Genomic DNA, 16,032 nt, shown 5'->3' on the forward strand with positions numbered 1-16,032 from the left:
ATCTCGCTGTCACTTCGCATCGCAAAAAAAAAAAAAAGTTCGGGGAATCAAAGGCGGTGAGACCCGGATCAAAGATGTGCCCAGTGCAAACCAGACAAACATCCTATATACACCATGAGGACTGATGGATTTGAAGAGTAGAGATGTATGATATATAAGTGTGAGCCAAAACTTCATTACTCGCTCTATAGTATTCTTGGGCTCCATCAAGCTACTCGTGCGATTCAAACTCCATCCCAAAATTAGAAATTCCCAAGCTCCTAGGTGAAAGTGTCGAACAAATAGGAAAGCGGTCAACGCGGGCAGAACGCGATCCCCGCGACGCGTTGGAAGCTCCCAATTGAGTAAAATGGTGCTCCAGACAAGCTTGACCTTCAAACCCACATACCTTGCTTATTCACACAACACACATAATGGGTGAGTTCAGATCGAATCTTCTACATCAATGTCTAATATGATTTCTTAGACGGCGGATACAACAGTTACGGCGGCGGCGGCGGCGGCTTCATGCCTGGCGAGACGAACAGTCCCTCGGGAGCCAAGGTACGTTGGTGATCTCTGCCCTCCTGTGACACAATTTCTCATGGATTGAAAATTAGACTGGTGACCGCGACAACAAGACTCTCCGTCCTGTGACAGTGAAGCAAATCATGGACGCCCAACAACCCTACCCCGAAGCCGCGTTCCAGATTGACAACGCCGACGTAGCCAATGTCCTCTTCATTGGCCAAGTCCGCAACATCAGTGCGCAAAGCACCAATGTCACATACAGGATCGACGATGGCACGGGTGATATTGAAGTCAAGAAGTGGATCGACTCGACAACCGCCGACAACATGGACACCGATGAGGGGAAGGCGCCCGGTGATGGAAAATCAGAGGTGGAGATCAATGGCTACGCCCGTGTCTTTGGCTCCATCAAGTCTTTTGGAAACAAGCGCTACATCGGTGCTCACAGCGTTCGGCCTTTGGCACAGATCGATGAGCTGCATTGTCATTTGCTCGAGGCTACTGCCGTGCACTTGTTTTTCACCCGTGGCCCGCCTGGCGGCGGCGGCGCATCTGCCGCCGGTGCTGGCGGAGATGCAGTGATGGGCGGCGCGGAAGAATATGGCGCTGGCCAGAACAAGGCCCTGGCCACAATGTCACCGGTCGCCAGGAAGGTTTATACTCTGCTGAAGAGCGAGGCGCAAGGTGAGAGTGGTCTACACTTGCAGGATATCGCGGCGAAGTTGAATATGCCTGCTGGGGATGTTGCCAGGGCTGGTGACGAACTACTCGGTGCTGGTGTGATCTTTTCTACTCTGGATGAACAGACATGGGCTATCCTGGAGTATTAGAGGAGCTCGTCATATCTGTGTTTGGTAAAATTCATCTGCGAAATTCAATGATATCATGAACTGTCTTCCAAGGTTATTCAAACGACGTGGATGCGTACTCCCTCGATTCCTACAATGCAGAAATCATGTAGTTCAAATAGCTGAACATTGAAGTCACGCAGCCACCGTCGAACGCCAAAATTTGAAGGTGTATCATACATGTTCACGGGTATATACGTGAATGTGACCGTGAATGCTGTCCTGGACGGGCGGCTTTTGCTACTTGTGTGATGGTACAGACTCTTACTCCTAGAACCTGGTATCGTGCACATCATGTCAGCTCGTTTCTCCGGACGGCCTCCTGGACCGAACGATTCCAATCAGCCCGGCTGATGAAGATGCCTTCAATGAGAGAAACAAGGCCAAGAGCAAGGGCTACTCCAGTCCATAGACCCATAACGCCCCATCCCAATGCGAATGTCGTGCCCATGCTGAGTGGCATCGCAATCACATAGTACAGGAAAAGCTGGACGTAGCCGCCCACCTCCTGGCGACCGAGGCCACGAAGGATACCATTGCAATTGGCTGCCAATGCATCGAAGAGCTGGAAGGCCGCACAGAGAGGCAGGACCTGTGCCACAATGTCCACAACTTCGGGGTCAGAGCTGAAGAGCCTGGGAATGTACGAGCGCAAGGTCGACAGAAGAACCATGTTGAACAACCCGACAATGACAGCCCCACAAAAGCTCACCTTCGCGGACGTCTTTGCTGCATCTACCAAAGTGGCACCGATCAGGTTTGCTACCCGCGTGCTACCCGCGATGGACAGTGGGAAAGGGATCTGCCATGTGATGCTTGAGATGGTAGCCAGGATGGACTGCGCTGCAAGCTCGGATGTGCCGAGGTAGCTGGATGCGAGTGTCAGGATTTCGAATGCCAGGCACTCCGCCTCTACCATGATCAACCCCGGAAGCGCCAGTCGAATCATTGGGCCCCAATTCTGGAACGCACGTCGACTGAACCCACACCAACACTCGGATCCAACGAAGAAATAAACATAAATGAAGAGGCAGATTGGAAGAAGGGTTTCCGTGATCACAACGGCAATGGGCGCACCGATGAATCCCCACTGAAGTTTCTATTTCATCCATTAGTATGATTATAAGTGAGGTGAATGTATGAACCTAGCTTACCCAAACGAAGAACCAGTTGAGGAACGCGTTCAGCGGCGCGCAGACAATCAAGACATATAAAGATGCCGAAAATACACCCTGCGCTTGAAGATACCGCTTGCCACTCTCGAAGCAAGCAAAGCCGGGTGTGCCCAACAAAGCAACCTTCAGATAAAGACCAGCCATCTTCGCGACCTCGGTCTCAGGCACAATCTTGGCCAAGATATGTTCGGAGAAGTACCAAAGCACCATGATGGGAATAGTGATAATCCAAAGGAAGTACACCATGCGCAGCATCTGCAGTCCGACCAGCTTCCTCTTCCCAGAGCCGTACGCCTGCGAACAGAGGGTATCCAAGCTAGTCGCCAAGCCGGAGTATACTGCGTTTCCAGTGATTGTCACAGTCATGCTCGCCAGGCTGACAGCTCCTAGTTCCTCCTTCCCCAAATGTCCGATGGTGAAAATACTCGCCACTGTCAGGGAATACTGTAAAAGGAAAGTCACCATCAGCGGCAATGAATATTTCCCAATAACCTTGGCTTCCCGCTGCCACGTGGTTTGAATCCGCCCCGCTGCAACAGCTTCGTCCCATTTTCGGTCGATCTCTTCCGAGCCCATCTCACTTCCGGACTCCCCAGAGTCCATCGTTTCCCGCAAAAGTGCAGTGTTTTCGCTTGCGCCATCGAGCTCGCAAGGCCGACTTCTCGATCCCTGGGAGCGACTTGGTCGCCGGGAGGAAGAGCCTTGGCCAATTGCAGCCGAAAGCAATCCGCTCACTTTGTGCTGCAGGCCGTGGGGCTTGCCATGGGCGTGCTCGGGCGGGATGACATGATTATCGCTCAAAAGGTGTCTTTCTTCCTCGATCATTTGCTGGTGCTCGCTCTTAGACAATGTTTGCTGTTCTCCGGTCCAGGGTATGATGGTCGCATGGCTGATCGAGGTGAAATTGGAGGGTCGACGGTATGAGCCGGCTAGCGAGCGCGCGTTGCTAATGTAGCTGCCAACCGGGTATGCGGTGGAGCTGGGAGAAGCTCCATCTCTTGGGGATTGATCGTCTTCACTGTAGCTGGCGAGGTCTCGGGCGATTGCTGAGGCGGCAATTGGCGAGCTGGAGGTGAACGAGCGACCGAATGGAGTTTGATGCTCGGAATCCGAGCGGATGTTTCGAGGACCCATTGCGAGAGCTTGACCGGAGTTTGGTTAGTGGGTAAGCCACATTGTTCTGCAAAGAATATCCGTGAGAACAGAATTCAAGGCCTGGGAACAGATAGTCTTTTAAGAGTCAGGAAAGATCGAAGATAGCCCCAGGTGGAGGTGCCCAGGTGAGCTAAGGGTATTTGTAATACCGCGGGTATCGGCAGATATCGACTCGGCGCAGCTCCAACCTTCCTTTCTCGGCCGTTTAGATGGAAGTAATATACTTGAATTTCTCTTGGATAAGTTTAACTGAAGCTTGGAACAGCCCTGGAGGATGATTCGCTCGGCAAAGTTGATATTCATGGCTCTGTATTTGATTTCTATTCCAGCACCTTGAAGCTAACTGATTATATATGTATATGCTGATTTGGAACTATGAATAAGGTCCTAGCATGTAACGATGTGTACAACCCTGGAAGTGAGCAATAGTTTGAATTCAACCTCAGACTCAACGAATACAACCGAAAGAGAAAGGGATATGCACTTGTCCATACGGTGTGAAAGCTTGGAGAGAACAAGGGATATGAGTCAAGTCGATTGCGCATCTTTCCCCGCACGGTTTGACCCACAGCAGTTCGATGCGGATCCTGTCACAGGGTTCGCTGTAGATCATAACAAAGTAGGAAGTACGGAGTACGGAGTATACAGATGATCTCCAAATACAATCATATACAACCTTGGAAAGTACTCCGTACGGGGAGGATATGACATCTGTGGCCATGCGACTAATACCCGAAAACGGCATAGACCATCACATGATCATCTGGTCACTTTCTCCAGGCTCCTCCTTCACAACTCTCGTCGCACCATGGCTCAATCAACCATTCGGCCTCCATTCAACCCTCTGATTAATCCGGTGCACTCGAAGCCCGTGTTCGTGGAAGAGTAAGTTGCCCGTAGCTGCCACAGTGCGAGCCCGTTGTGTGGCTTGACTCCTTACATGTGGCATTCCTGAATCGGATATCCGTCGTCCCACGCTTCAGATGCCTCAGCTGCTTCGGTGCTTTTCAAAAACCCGAAGGCTGTGCCCCCCGCATGTCTTCTCCGACAGATTCTGACATATCACTGCAGACACATCGAGTCTCAGCGCCACATCCTACTATCACGGCCATATTGCGGAGCTCTACTCTTTGAAAATAGCACGTCGGATGCTCGCGACCACTGTGCCAATGAGCGCACCTTTCTCTCATGGCTTCGTCTTTCTATGTACCTGGCAGTTGTCTCACTAGCCATCATAATTTCCTTTCATTTCCGTGATCAGCCAACCGGCTTAGAGAGGCGCATGGCCTTGCCACTCGGGATCATCTTCTGGGTTCTCAGCTTGACGTGCCTGGCGAACGGTTTTGCAAATTACTCGCGAACGGTCATGAAGTATGCCCGCAAGGCGGCTTTGGTACAGAGCGGGTGGAAGACCCAGGTTGTGTTTACAGTGGTGGGAACAGTGATTCTGGGCAGTTGCATTTTGTTTTTGTCAACCGACCCAGCTCAGTAATGAGTGGGGAAGGTTGTGTTCTCGGTTTCTTAGCGCTGGCGCTGGCATCATTGCCCAGGTGGGCATTATCTCATCACTTTGTATCTACCCCGTACATCACCTGTCAACGCAGACAGGGAGGGCCTGAGACTTGATCAGGTACCTAACCATTCTCCATGGCTCAATACTACACATTTCACAAAACAGCGTGGAATATGGTGCGGGCTGGAAGTAACCTGTCAAGTCCAAAATCAAAACGAAGAAGGGGCAAGCAATAATAGCAATGACGCCTGATAGTTTTAAAAAGACACAAGACCCCGAGCCATGGGTATGTCCTTGTGAGAATCGTCGAGCAGGCAGAGAACAGTACTAAGGTATATATGTCCATGAGTCGCGTGAAGGAAGTAGTTCAACCGAAAATGCATAGACAAGAAAGGCAGAAGACCGAAATGAGGACGAGGGAAATACGCTAAATTTTGCCAACAGATTACATCCGACGAATCTGCTGCTCGTTCTTATATTGTTCCAGGGCTGGAGTGCCAAGGTGGCTCCACCACTCAAACAACATAGAGTTGCAGATCAACTTGAACCATGGGGTGAATTTCAGACCGGGCTGCTCGAACATGGCCTTCAATTCATCAGCCGAAACGTAGGTGGTGTCGCGAACCTCGTTCGGGCTGGGGTTGAGGTCAACATCGGCCTGGATGAAGAGGATGTAGTCGACTAGAGATTGTCAGAATTTTCGCTGTATAACCGCCCAGACGGCTCATCGCGCAAAAAACTGACCTTCGTGCTCACCCCACTTGCCATCGCTAGGGGCCTTGTAGTGGATTCTGGTGAAGAACTCAAATTTGTCCAGGGGCACCTGCTCGGCTTTGATGCCCAGTTCATGGTCCAGCTTGCGCTGCGCGGCGCGCTTCACGCCCATGACAGCAGCGTCCAATTCGGATCCTGTCTCGCCAGGGATGCCGAGAGGGTGTGAGCAGCAGGTGTTGGTCCACATATCGGGGAATGTGATCTTCTCGGTGGCACGCTGTTGAAGTAGCAGACGCTTATTGGAATCGAAGAGGAAGACGGAAAAGGCACGGTGAAGGAGACCCTTATCAATGTTGGTCATCAAATGGCCTGTTCAAATGTGTTTGTCAGTGTCCAATCCTCGAGACAGATTGATCTTCCCCTCCCCCACATTCCAACCCTCGGATAAGATTTGACGTACAGAGCTTCTTGCTGGCACTTCCAATGGGGCGATCATTGTTATCCAACACTATGCACACTTCGTCCATCAGGCGGACTTGCTCCTCGTCATAGCCTTCCAGCTCACCAGCTCCACCCACACTGGTATGGCTGGTGGGAAGAACTTCGCGGGCCAACGAGGTGTCGACCTCAGGAAAGAGAGTGGCGACATTTTCCGCCGTAATCTCAGGGCTGGTCAAAGTAACAGTTTCGGTGATTGTCTCGCTCATTTTGATTGAATATAGATGTTGGGGTGGAGAGATCAACAAGTCAACGAAAAGCTAAGTAAAGGGACCCGCGGGGAATGTTGCTGAGTAAGGACCCAAATGGGCAGTGGGACATTCCCCAGTTTGGAATCTCTGACTCTGTTACTCCGTATAGTCCAGTTTATCGTGGGGTTTCCTGTTCATAAACATTGAAGAGTTCAATTTATCATTCGTTTTCTTCACTCAAAGCCTTCTGGATCGCCTTTTTTCTTTTTCTCCCCTGCTTCATCACTACCGGGTTCGCTTTCCGGAAACTGACCACGTATAACTACTCATTTCACGAGGAGAACCTTGTCATGACCAACACTGAATTGAGAACTAGAGGAAGTATGCGATCTGATATTTTCCCAATCGTTGTCTGCTTTGATGTTGGCACCATCTTATCCAACACCGCCAGCCGGCAATTCACCATCACTGGAGCTTCAGGAGACCAGCCAATTTCTCCAGCTCCTCAGCCTCCTCAGGGCCCAGAAGTCCCAAATGCTCTCGCCGAGTTGGCGCGGTAGGATCAAACACCGGCTTTTCCGCGAGCGAGGTCACCCGTGTACCATGTCTGGGCTGGGAACCTTCGTAGTCCCAGCTGGCGTTGTGGATAGTGACCCTATACAACGATGAGCCCAGGGAGCTTTCAGAAGATCCGCACATCAAACTTACCGGTTATCCCACAACGCGCTCGTGCGTGGAGTCCATTTGAAGCGAACCTGGATATCAGCATTCTTCTCATATACGTCATACAAGTACCCTAGAATCACATCGCTTTCGGCCTTGTCAAGTCCCACGATGCGAACTGTCATTGCCCGGTTGACCCAAAGCGCCTTCCACCCTGTCGCTGGATGCACACGGACGATTGGATGCTCGCGCTCCACGTACTGCGGCCCTGCCTCAGGGTGCTCACGGTCGAGGTACGGATGGGCGGAGCGGTATATGGCAGTTCGACCATCAATCAATTTACGAAAGAGTGGAGACAGCTTCTCGTATGCTGCGTATCCACTGGCCCATAGGGTGTCACCTCCGACCGTAGGAACGGTGTCGTTGTGTAAATGGGTGACTCCAGCAGGTTGCCTTTCATGCACAAGATCGCTGTGCCAGCGGGATGCGCCTCCCGGTCGGCGGAAGCTTGCTGGGCTCTCCGATGCCTGTAATGCTGGCCACATCACGCTTACGCCGGGGACACCGGGCACTTGGGGCACTTGAGGCTAGGCAAACACCGTTTGTATCAGAACATTGTCTTGAAATGTGGAGAGCTTACATGAATCTCGATCTCACCGTACCATTCTCCAAGTTCCTTTTGTTGCTGGGGAGTGATCTCCTGGTCCCGGAAGAAGACCACGCTCCGTTCAGCAATGAGCAACCCCAATTCATCCTTTTGTTGATCTGTCAGGTCCTTTAACTGCAAGCCCACGATTTCGGTTCCAATGTGTCTAGTCAATGAGATCACCTCCGTGGCTGCAGCCAGCAAAGCTCTCTTCTCTGGATCGGCTCGGCTACCGGGATCTATGTGGGGACGATCATAATCCCGCACTTTATACACGTCGTCAAGATAGAGAGGGCGAGATGGGCGGTAAGGATAGCCTTCACTCAGATCTATACCGGCCTTTTCTAACCGTTCGCGAGCGGATTCGGGAAGACCGAGGGTATCCTTCCTCGGCACTGCGACGTCGACGATGCGAGGATCAATAGGGACGGGGGCCATTGTGAGTGAAATCCAGTGATTGAAAAGAGCTTTACTTCTACCGGCACAGACTCGTGTAGCGTGTCGCTGTATATATCCGTTGATGCACTCCAACACTTGGCATGTCGTGACAGCAAGCACCTCATCGCCATGACCCATTGCGTCTTCTGCGGGCGCAATTTATTTTGCGATGAACCCCTCTCTTTCATCCAGTCGCGAATTGAATCGCCGTTATTTGCGACAACGTGCGATGAAATTTCACAATCATCGGTTGAGATCACGATCGCAAAGAATTTCTAAGCATTGCATTGTTTTGCCGTCTCTTCCGGTCGCGGACTTTTGAAGCCCGAAGTAATTGGAATTTGACACATTGATCTTTTCCTGTGGTTCCCAGCTCTGACGAAGGGATTTCCAAGTTGGACTGCAACTCGACATTTGAGGATCAAGTCCTATTTCGCATTCTGATATTCACACCCAACATCATGGACCACAGCCCGATCGATGTCGCAGTCATTGGAGCGGGCATTAGCGGAGTGGTCACTGCTGGCCATCTTCTAGCTGCTGGCATCAATGTGACGGTCTTTGAGAGGAGTCATGCAGCCGGGGGTGTATGGTAAGATATGGCACAATCAGTCCTGACCACAGTGTTTCTGCTGTTTTGTGGTACCTACATGGGTGTGTTACTAACGCATTTTCAGGCTGTATGACAAGCGAACACCCATCGAAGCGCAATATCCATCGCCGAGGCCGACTGCGTCGCAAGAGTATGTTCAAGATGACAGAGACGAAGAAGAAAGAAAAACGTTGCTACATGCACCCCCAGGGTATGTTTGGATTCACTTGATCTGTGAACCTCTCTCATGTTATCCAGACCGTGTTATGAGAGCCTCACCAACAACGTGTCTACCCCATTACTCGAGACAAAGTTGAATGCCTGGCCTGAAGGCACTGGGCCGTTTGTAAAGCATCATGTGCTGAAGACTTATATTCAAGACACTTCTCGAAAGGCTGGTGTTGAAAGTGTGACGAAATTTGGCGCTCGAGTCGATCGAGTGCACAAGAATGGATCAACATGGGACGTCCATTGGAGCACTCTGGGTGGCTCAGACCAAGAGGGCTTGGAAGAACAGGTAGCGGTAGGTACCCGCACGAGGCCATAATTACAGCTCAGAAAAGGGGGAAATGACTGACTCGATGGTAGACATTCGACTCGGTGATTGTGGCATCGGGTCATTATCATACACCTCTTGTTCCGGACATCAAAGGGCTGGCTGAAGCAAAGACTCGTTGGCCTTCAAAGATTTTCCACTCCAAGTCATTCCGTCGCTCAGAGGGATTTGAAGGAAAGGTACGGGCATTGTTATCTGGCATAGAAAATTGACTGACCTATTCGCAGAGCGTGCTCTTAGTTGGAGGGGGTGTCTCTGCCATTGATATAGCCAAGGAATTGAGTGTGACGGCGAAGAAGATATACCAAAGCACCCGAAATGGTGCTTTTGATCTTCCGGAGACTGCATTGCCATCAAACGCCACCAGAATCAGCGAAATAGAAGAGATTGAAGTCTCCACTCCAGAAGCCTCAACTGAACACTTGCCATTGGTCGCCCACTTAAAAGATGGCCACAGCTTGGAAGGGATCGACGCAATCATTCTCTGCACCGGCTACCAATTAGCCTTCCCATTTTTGGGCGAGCTCAATGATCACAGTCTGCTCGCTACCGAAGCCGACGACACAGTACTTGTGACAGACGGCACTCAGGTGCACAATCTACATAAAGATATCTTCTGGATTCCGGATCCTACATTAGCATTCGTCGGCATCCCATTCTACACCGCAACATTCTCGCTGTTCGAGTTCCAAGCCATTGCGGTCACAGCTTTCCTCTCTGGCGTAGCAAAGCTTCCATCCATCGACTGTCTGCGGGAAGAATACAAAATTCGACAAAAGGAGAAGGGCTATGGCCGAAGTTTCCATTCACTCAAGGACCAAGAGCAGCCTTATGTCAAGGAAGTTTTGGAATGGGTGAATGCTGGAAGGGCCGAGAAAGGCTTGCCGTTGATTGAAGGTCACACAAAAGCGTGGATTCAAGAAAGGACCGCTTTGGGCGAAAGACTTAGATTGATTCTTGCAGGGCAGCTCCCAAGGGCAGATGCACTCAAAAGCCCATTAGCGGTGCAAATCGCTGTGTGAGACCCCGCGACATAGGACCTATCTAGCGGTTATCTTGGCGGTCTCTTGATGGAATAGATATCGTACCTGCGCTCAAGAGCTACTTACTATCCGTATATGGCCATTTACTTGAGGTGAGAGGCAATGCATAGAACAGAGCACCAGAATTAGGCCCATTTGACGGACGCAACATTGGAAAGGGTACGGTTGTGGTCACGAGCAATTGGAAATCTGGACGCCATAGAATGTACCAGCCCCCCTTTGTACTCCGTAACATTAGAAAACGCAGGTGTCTGACCTGCAGAGTACGGAGTACTGTAAGCAGGTTAGCTCAAGGTCCGCAGGAAGATCCCGTTGAGTGGCACCATCGGCAAAGCGGATGACGAGCTTCAGTGCTACAGGTGTTTGCAATCAGTTTCTCAGTGAGATATGACACTAAGCATTCAGTCAGCAAAGTATGCATCGTCGGAATATCTCCGCATTTATCAGTCAATCTCCCTGAATGGTGAATTTTCCCGCAGATATTACGCGAACACCTCGTCTTTCTATTCGACCACCAGCTCATTAGCTCCCTTCTTGTAGCCGTGAAGCTTGATTAACATGATTCAAGGCCGATCATATTCCCCTTTCGATTTTAATAAGCTACTTATGAAAGGCATGGGCGTCCACGGGTCGAGTTGTATGTTTTAATTTGATAACATTCTCGAGCCCGAGTTTCTACAGAGGAGTGTCTGGAAAATTCCATAGCATATTTCCGAACACTTTCTCCCAATTATAACCTTGGAAAGGTGCTTTGAGAGCTTGATCCTTGTCTCTGCTCTCCCACACGGCCACTTTCGAAATTCATCATGTCGCCCAAGTCAGATAAGGCTGATGTCGACCCTCAACGAGATTTGATACAGCCAGAACCAAAGCGCAGATGGGTGAGCTATCTTTGGGACACCTTTGACAAGCCCTCAGAAGAGCGCCGACTTCTTTTCAAGCTGGACTTTGCTATTCTGACATTTGCATCTCTGGGTGGGTTTCGCTCCACGTTCCCTGGCAAATAACTCTAATCCATCTGGCAGGATATTTCATTAAGTACTTGGATCAAATCAACATCAACAACGCGTTTGTCTCTGGAATGTATGACCTCATACCTTGCCAACTATCTAACATTGGCCCTTGACTGACAAGTTACAGGAAGGAAGACTTGGGCATGTATGGCAATGAGCTCAACTATATGCAAACATGTTGGACTGTCGGATATGTGATAGGAGAGATTCCAAGTAACATCCTTCTGACTCGGATAAAGCCAAGGTATTGGATACCAGCAATGGAGGTTAGTTGTACTCCTTACTTGCTACGACCTTCTACTTACCGATCAGCTTCTCTGGACTGTTCTCACAATGTCCTTGTCTCGATGCAACACCCCGACTCAATTCTACGTGCTGAGGTTTTTTGTTGGTATGTGAACATTGCCCGATAACCTCGTATTCTGGGTTCTCAATTTTGCCATATGACAGGACTAGCCGAGAGCACCTTTTACCCAGGAATGCAATACATCATCGGATCCTGGTACCGCAAAGATGAGCTTGCAAAACGCTCCTGTATCTTCCATACTAGTAGTGGAATTGCTAGTATGTTCTCCGGATATCTCATGGACGCAGTGTATCGGCTTGGGGGACGGGGAGGTTTCAAAGGTTGGCAGTGGTAAGGCAACGTCCTCAAATCTGCTTTTCTGCTATTAAGTAGACCAAATGCTGATATGGTGAAAGGCTTTTCATCATCGACGGTGTGATATCTTTGCCGGTGGCCATAAGTGGATTTTTTATCCTTCCGGACGTGCCCGAGATCTCCAGTCCGTGGTACTTGAGTGAACAGGTAGTTTCACTTATTCTTAATACTTGAGTCACATACTGATACTGATCCTTGTCTAGGAGGTCAATCTGGCTCAAAAAAGAATGACATTGGAACAGAGAGCCATATACGAAGTCTAAATTGAAGAAAATCTTCACTTCATGGCACATATATCTGCTAACTATCCTCTACATGTGAGTTCAAAGTGTGTGAAATAATGGTGAATATGGCTGACTTGGCCAAGATGCTTTAACAATGGTGCTGCGGGAAGCCAACCTGTTTTCCAACAGTAAGCCGATGCAAACAAATAGACAAGGGGAGGTTGAAAAGGAATGATCTCGCTAATTTCTACCCTAGATTCTTGAAGGACTCAAAAGATCCAGTCTACTCCATCAGCCAGATCAATTCGATACCCACAACCACTCCTGCCGTTCAGGTTGTGACGACCCTGGCTTATGCATGGATTTCTGATACCATACTGAAAGGCAGTCGCTGGCCTCCAATTGTGTTTGGCGCTGTAAGTCTGTATCTTCCGTGAGTGTGGGGACAATGTCTAACAACGTCTTAGTGCGTCAATATCATCAGTTATGTCTCTCTTGCGGTGTGGAATATCCCACCGGGATGGAAATGGACGTGCTACATCATCAGCGGGGCTGGTTATGGACTCAGTGGTCTACTCATGGCGTATGCGTCTCCCGTGTCTCAAACAGAACTTGCGTGTACTAACATAGCTCTAGTTGGGCCCATGAAATTTGCTCTGATGACAACGAGGAACGATCTCTAGTGATTGGGAGTATGAACGAACTCGCTTATGTCTTCCAGGCCTGGCTACCTCTCATCGTATGGCAGCAAGTTGATGCACCAGAGTATCGCAAGGGGTTCATCACCGTTACTGTTCTCTCAATCCTTCTGATTATCTTCACCTTCCTCGTTCGCTTCCTTCACAAAAAAGAGAAATCGAATACAAGGTACGCTGTGAACACATTACTTCTCATTGATATTCTTCTTCTCATGGCTAATGAGCTATAGGAAAAACGAGGCCCATGACGCTGAAGAGACCGACGATGGTTTTACATTTGATGCTGGGGTGGCTCCCATCGGCGTAAAACCAGGGAAAGTTTGAGACCTTCGATATAGTAAGAAGTGAGAAGTTCCTTTGGATCCAAACCAACCCATCATTTACTTTGATTCCGAAGTCCACAAAGTAGTCGGGCATTGCTTGGACTTGGCGACGGCGACGGCGATGAACCTTTCTGGCGAGATCCTGCTCCAAAGTTTCCCATCATGCTTGCTGATAGATAAACTTAGATAACCAGTATTTTGAAGTCACTATCCATGTGACCTCATTTACTTGGGAAAATTTACTTCCAAGTTGCGTTTTCCCATGACTCCTTCCGAAGTTCAGATCCACAACCTAAACTATAGTTACATGATCCAGATGGCGGCTCCGAGACACATCACTCATCTTTCAACACGAATGTTTGAAAGAGAGCCTGACGCTTAGTATGGGTAGGTCGTGACCATATTCCCAGAAGCCCAAGAGAAGCCTCGCTCCAAACGTTTATAGCCCCTCTGGACCTTGTGAAGCTCTTTTGGATAGAGAATTGACACACCTGGGCGACCTAGAAATCTGGCCTGTATAAATCTGCACACTTCCAAGGATTTTGGTTAACATGGTAGGGTGTACTCCGTACTGGGTGACCCCAATGCAACATGTCCAATGCGCAAGAATGCCAGATCACACTACGAAGCAAGGTGATAAATATGGCTGATTGGAAAGGACTAGCTGTATCTGAACAGTCGCAGGTCTACTCCATAATGTAGAAGGAGTCATAGTTCATCTTATGGGAGAAATTGAGTAGCACCTAGGTATGAGACGCGAGATCGTCCTATCAGATGAGAGGCTATGAGAAAATCCGAGCCTACCAAGTCCCAGCATTAGGTCTACGTACAGTACGGAGTACTCCGTGGCCGGCCCTGTCGTGAATGACGTTAAATGATCTGACCAATTGTCAAGTTTGTCTTAGTTTGAATGTCGATCGTTATGTGCCACTGGTACGGAGTACGGAACACGAAGTATAGAGCACCCCGTAGGTGCGTATTTGGAATGCCTAGATGGAAGACTTTGGACCAGATCAGGTCCTTTGTCGGGAGTTAGCTTCCGAACTCAGGGGTGAGTTGACAGAGACATGCCACATGGTCCAGGTTGCAATGTGGGCGTGTGCTTTGCAAAAGCCGATGGGACTAATTTGGACAATCCTTGGTTGCGTTGCTAATTATGGACACACGAGTACAAGCACAAGGTCGGAATCGCCGCAATTAGAAAGAAAAGCGAATCATGGATTGTGATAGCCCATTTAAAATTGGGGATCCCCAATATGGGGATCCGCGTCACGAGACAATGAGACAGTTAGTGGGATAAGGAGTCTTTAATAATTGTGCCTGGCTCCCTAGCTTTGCGCGTGGAGATCGGCATGTATCCATTTAGGCAACATTGTCGAACAAACTCGGAAATTAGGACTTCAGAGTGCTTCGTACTCCGTACATGTATCAGTAAGGTCGGAAAATCCCACGGGGTGATCTGCGCATTGACAGATGTGAGGACGTGGCAAAACGTCAGAGACCAAATGTGCCGTGTGTGGCTGTCATGGCAATCACAAAACAGAACCTAGGACAAATAGTGCACTAAATTCGACGGCTTCAAGTCCGCTCAACTCGGACTGGCCTGATACTATCACATTTTCGGGCCCACTTGTCGAAAATCTCAAATCCGAGGAGCATGTCGGCCATTCCGGTGCATCAACAGAGAAATCCTCGGGTACGTATATGATTATGGAGATCATCGTGGACCCAGTTGAAGATAGGCGAACAGACGCGATGTCTCCAGCGCGGCTGCACCGGAGGTACGATTCCAAATGGCTCTTCGTGAAATGGATCTCCACTTAAGGCGACTAGCTTCAAGTCCGAGAAGTGGATATAGCGGGGTTCTTGTATGGATTCATACGAGTACAAGTACAAGTACTCCGTATGGAGTACGCGTAGGGATCTTTAGACTGTTACTCCGTACTCGGTATGAATATCCACAAAACCAAAACCAAGAGATGAGAAAAAGAAAAGAAACAGGAACAGAATATCCAAAATATGAACAAGATCAAATTCTTTCCAACTTGCCCCCTACGATGATAGGTTCGCCCGTAAGCGAGTACACATCAAAGGAAGTTTCTCGAGATCGCCGATTTTCGCCTAGGAATGGTGAGACATCTGCATGAGCGTTAGACCTTTTCTTTTCATTCTTTCGCTTTCTTCGGACGTGCACCAATGTACGAGTTTGGAGCGAGGAGAGCTTGGTTGGCGCGTCCTCTCACCTCATTCCCCGCCAGACTAAGGGGTTAGAGTTATTTCAAATCAGTTCCTTTTTGTGTACTTTGAAGATCCTTCGCTTGACCCTGGCGTGTGATTCGGCGCTTTAAAGTGGAGCGCGGCAAGAGTCGAGATCCTCTCAACGGGCGTCGGGGAGTTTTGGTCGGAGTCCAGCTACTCCGTATGCATTATTGATCTTCCATCCCTTAGTGCTTAGTTCCGTGGCAATTTCCGAGGCTTTTGCAATCTCCACGCATCGAGAAAATGGCCTCTCTGTCAACTTGGATATTACCCAGTGTTGTCACGATCGGATGGGTGTAAGTGCGTGAAGGG

General features: G+C 49.5%; 7 protein-coding genes across 7 annotated transcripts; 4 read left to right on the forward strand and 3 right to left on the reverse strand.

The window, feature by feature from the left end:
- Positions 1–413: 413 nt before the first annotated feature.
- N7506_004205 (uncharacterized protein) lies at positions 414–1,340 on the forward strand (the record flags this gene model as incomplete). The annotated part of the gene is made up of 3 exons (XM_056953500.1): positions 414–417; positions 467–543; positions 600–1,340. 3 exons carry the CDS (start codon positions 414–416, stop codon positions 1,338–1,340), a joined length of 822 nt encoding a protein of 273 aa, XP_056812389.1.
- Positions 1,341–1,650: 310 nt separating this feature from the next.
- N7506_004206 (MATE family efflux transporter) lies at positions 1,651–3,667 on the reverse strand (the record flags this gene model as incomplete). The annotated part of the gene is made up of 2 exons (XM_056953501.1): positions 1,651–2,457; positions 2,513–3,667. 2 exons carry the CDS (start codon positions 3,665–3,667, stop codon positions 1,651–1,653), a joined length of 1,962 nt encoding a protein of 653 aa, XP_056812390.1.
- Positions 3,668–4,496: 829 nt separating this feature from the next.
- N7506_004207 (DUF202 domain-containing protein) lies at positions 4,497–5,180 on the forward strand (the record flags this gene model as incomplete). The annotated part of the gene is made up of 2 exons (XM_056953502.1): positions 4,497–4,573; positions 4,760–5,180. The coding sequence occupies 2 exons, from the start codon at positions 4,497–4,499 to the stop codon at positions 5,178–5,180; spliced, it is 498 nt and encodes a 165-aa protein (XP_056812391.1).
- A 466-nt stretch (positions 5,181–5,646) lies between these two features.
- idi1 (isopentenyl-diphosphate delta-isomerase IDI1) lies at positions 5,647–6,622 on the reverse strand (the record flags this gene model as incomplete). The annotated part of the gene is made up of 3 exons (XM_056953503.1): positions 5,647–5,882; positions 5,946–6,284; positions 6,376–6,622. The coding sequence occupies 3 exons, from the start codon at positions 6,620–6,622 to the stop codon at positions 5,647–5,649; spliced, it is 822 nt and encodes a 273-aa protein (XP_056812392.1).
- Positions 6,623–7,069: 447 nt separating this feature from the next.
- Positions 7,070–8,351, reverse strand: N7506_004209 (TauD/TfdA dioxygenase family protein; the record flags this gene model as incomplete). Its single annotated transcript, XM_056953504.1, has 3 exons — positions 7,070–7,259; positions 7,313–7,854; positions 7,908–8,351. 3 exons carry the CDS (start codon positions 8,349–8,351, stop codon positions 7,070–7,072), a joined length of 1,176 nt encoding a protein of 391 aa, XP_056812393.1.
- Positions 8,352–8,812: 461 nt separating this feature from the next.
- On the forward strand, positions 8,813–10,521 carry N7506_004210 (putative FAD dependent oxidoreductase; the record flags this gene model as incomplete). Its single annotated transcript, XM_056953505.1, has 5 exons — positions 8,813–8,943; positions 9,029–9,154; positions 9,202–9,466; positions 9,532–9,678; positions 9,727–10,521. The coding sequence occupies 5 exons, from the start codon at positions 8,813–8,815 to the stop codon at positions 10,519–10,521; spliced, it is 1,464 nt and encodes a 487-aa protein (XP_056812394.1).
- A 779-nt stretch (positions 10,522–11,300) lies between these two features.
- Positions 11,301–13,368, forward strand: N7506_004211 (uncharacterized protein; the record flags this gene model as incomplete). The annotated part of the gene is made up of 9 exons (XM_056953506.1): positions 11,301–11,517; positions 11,568–11,625; positions 11,683–11,821; positions 11,868–11,946; positions 12,006–12,192; positions 12,258–12,340; positions 12,651–12,856; positions 12,908–13,023; positions 13,077–13,368. Coding segments are annotated over 9 exons (1,377 nt in total), but the record flags the coding sequence as incomplete, so codon positions are not given.
- Between the last annotated feature and the right edge of the window lie 2,664 nt (positions 13,369–16,032).

The sequence above is a fragment of the Penicillium brevicompactum genome, assembly GCF_028827555.1.
Source record: "Penicillium brevicompactum strain IBT 35665 chromosome Unknown utg000003l_segment0_segment0, whole genome shotgun sequence".
Taxonomy (NCBI): domain Eukaryota; kingdom Fungi; phylum Ascomycota; class Eurotiomycetes; order Eurotiales; family Aspergillaceae; genus Penicillium; species Penicillium brevicompactum.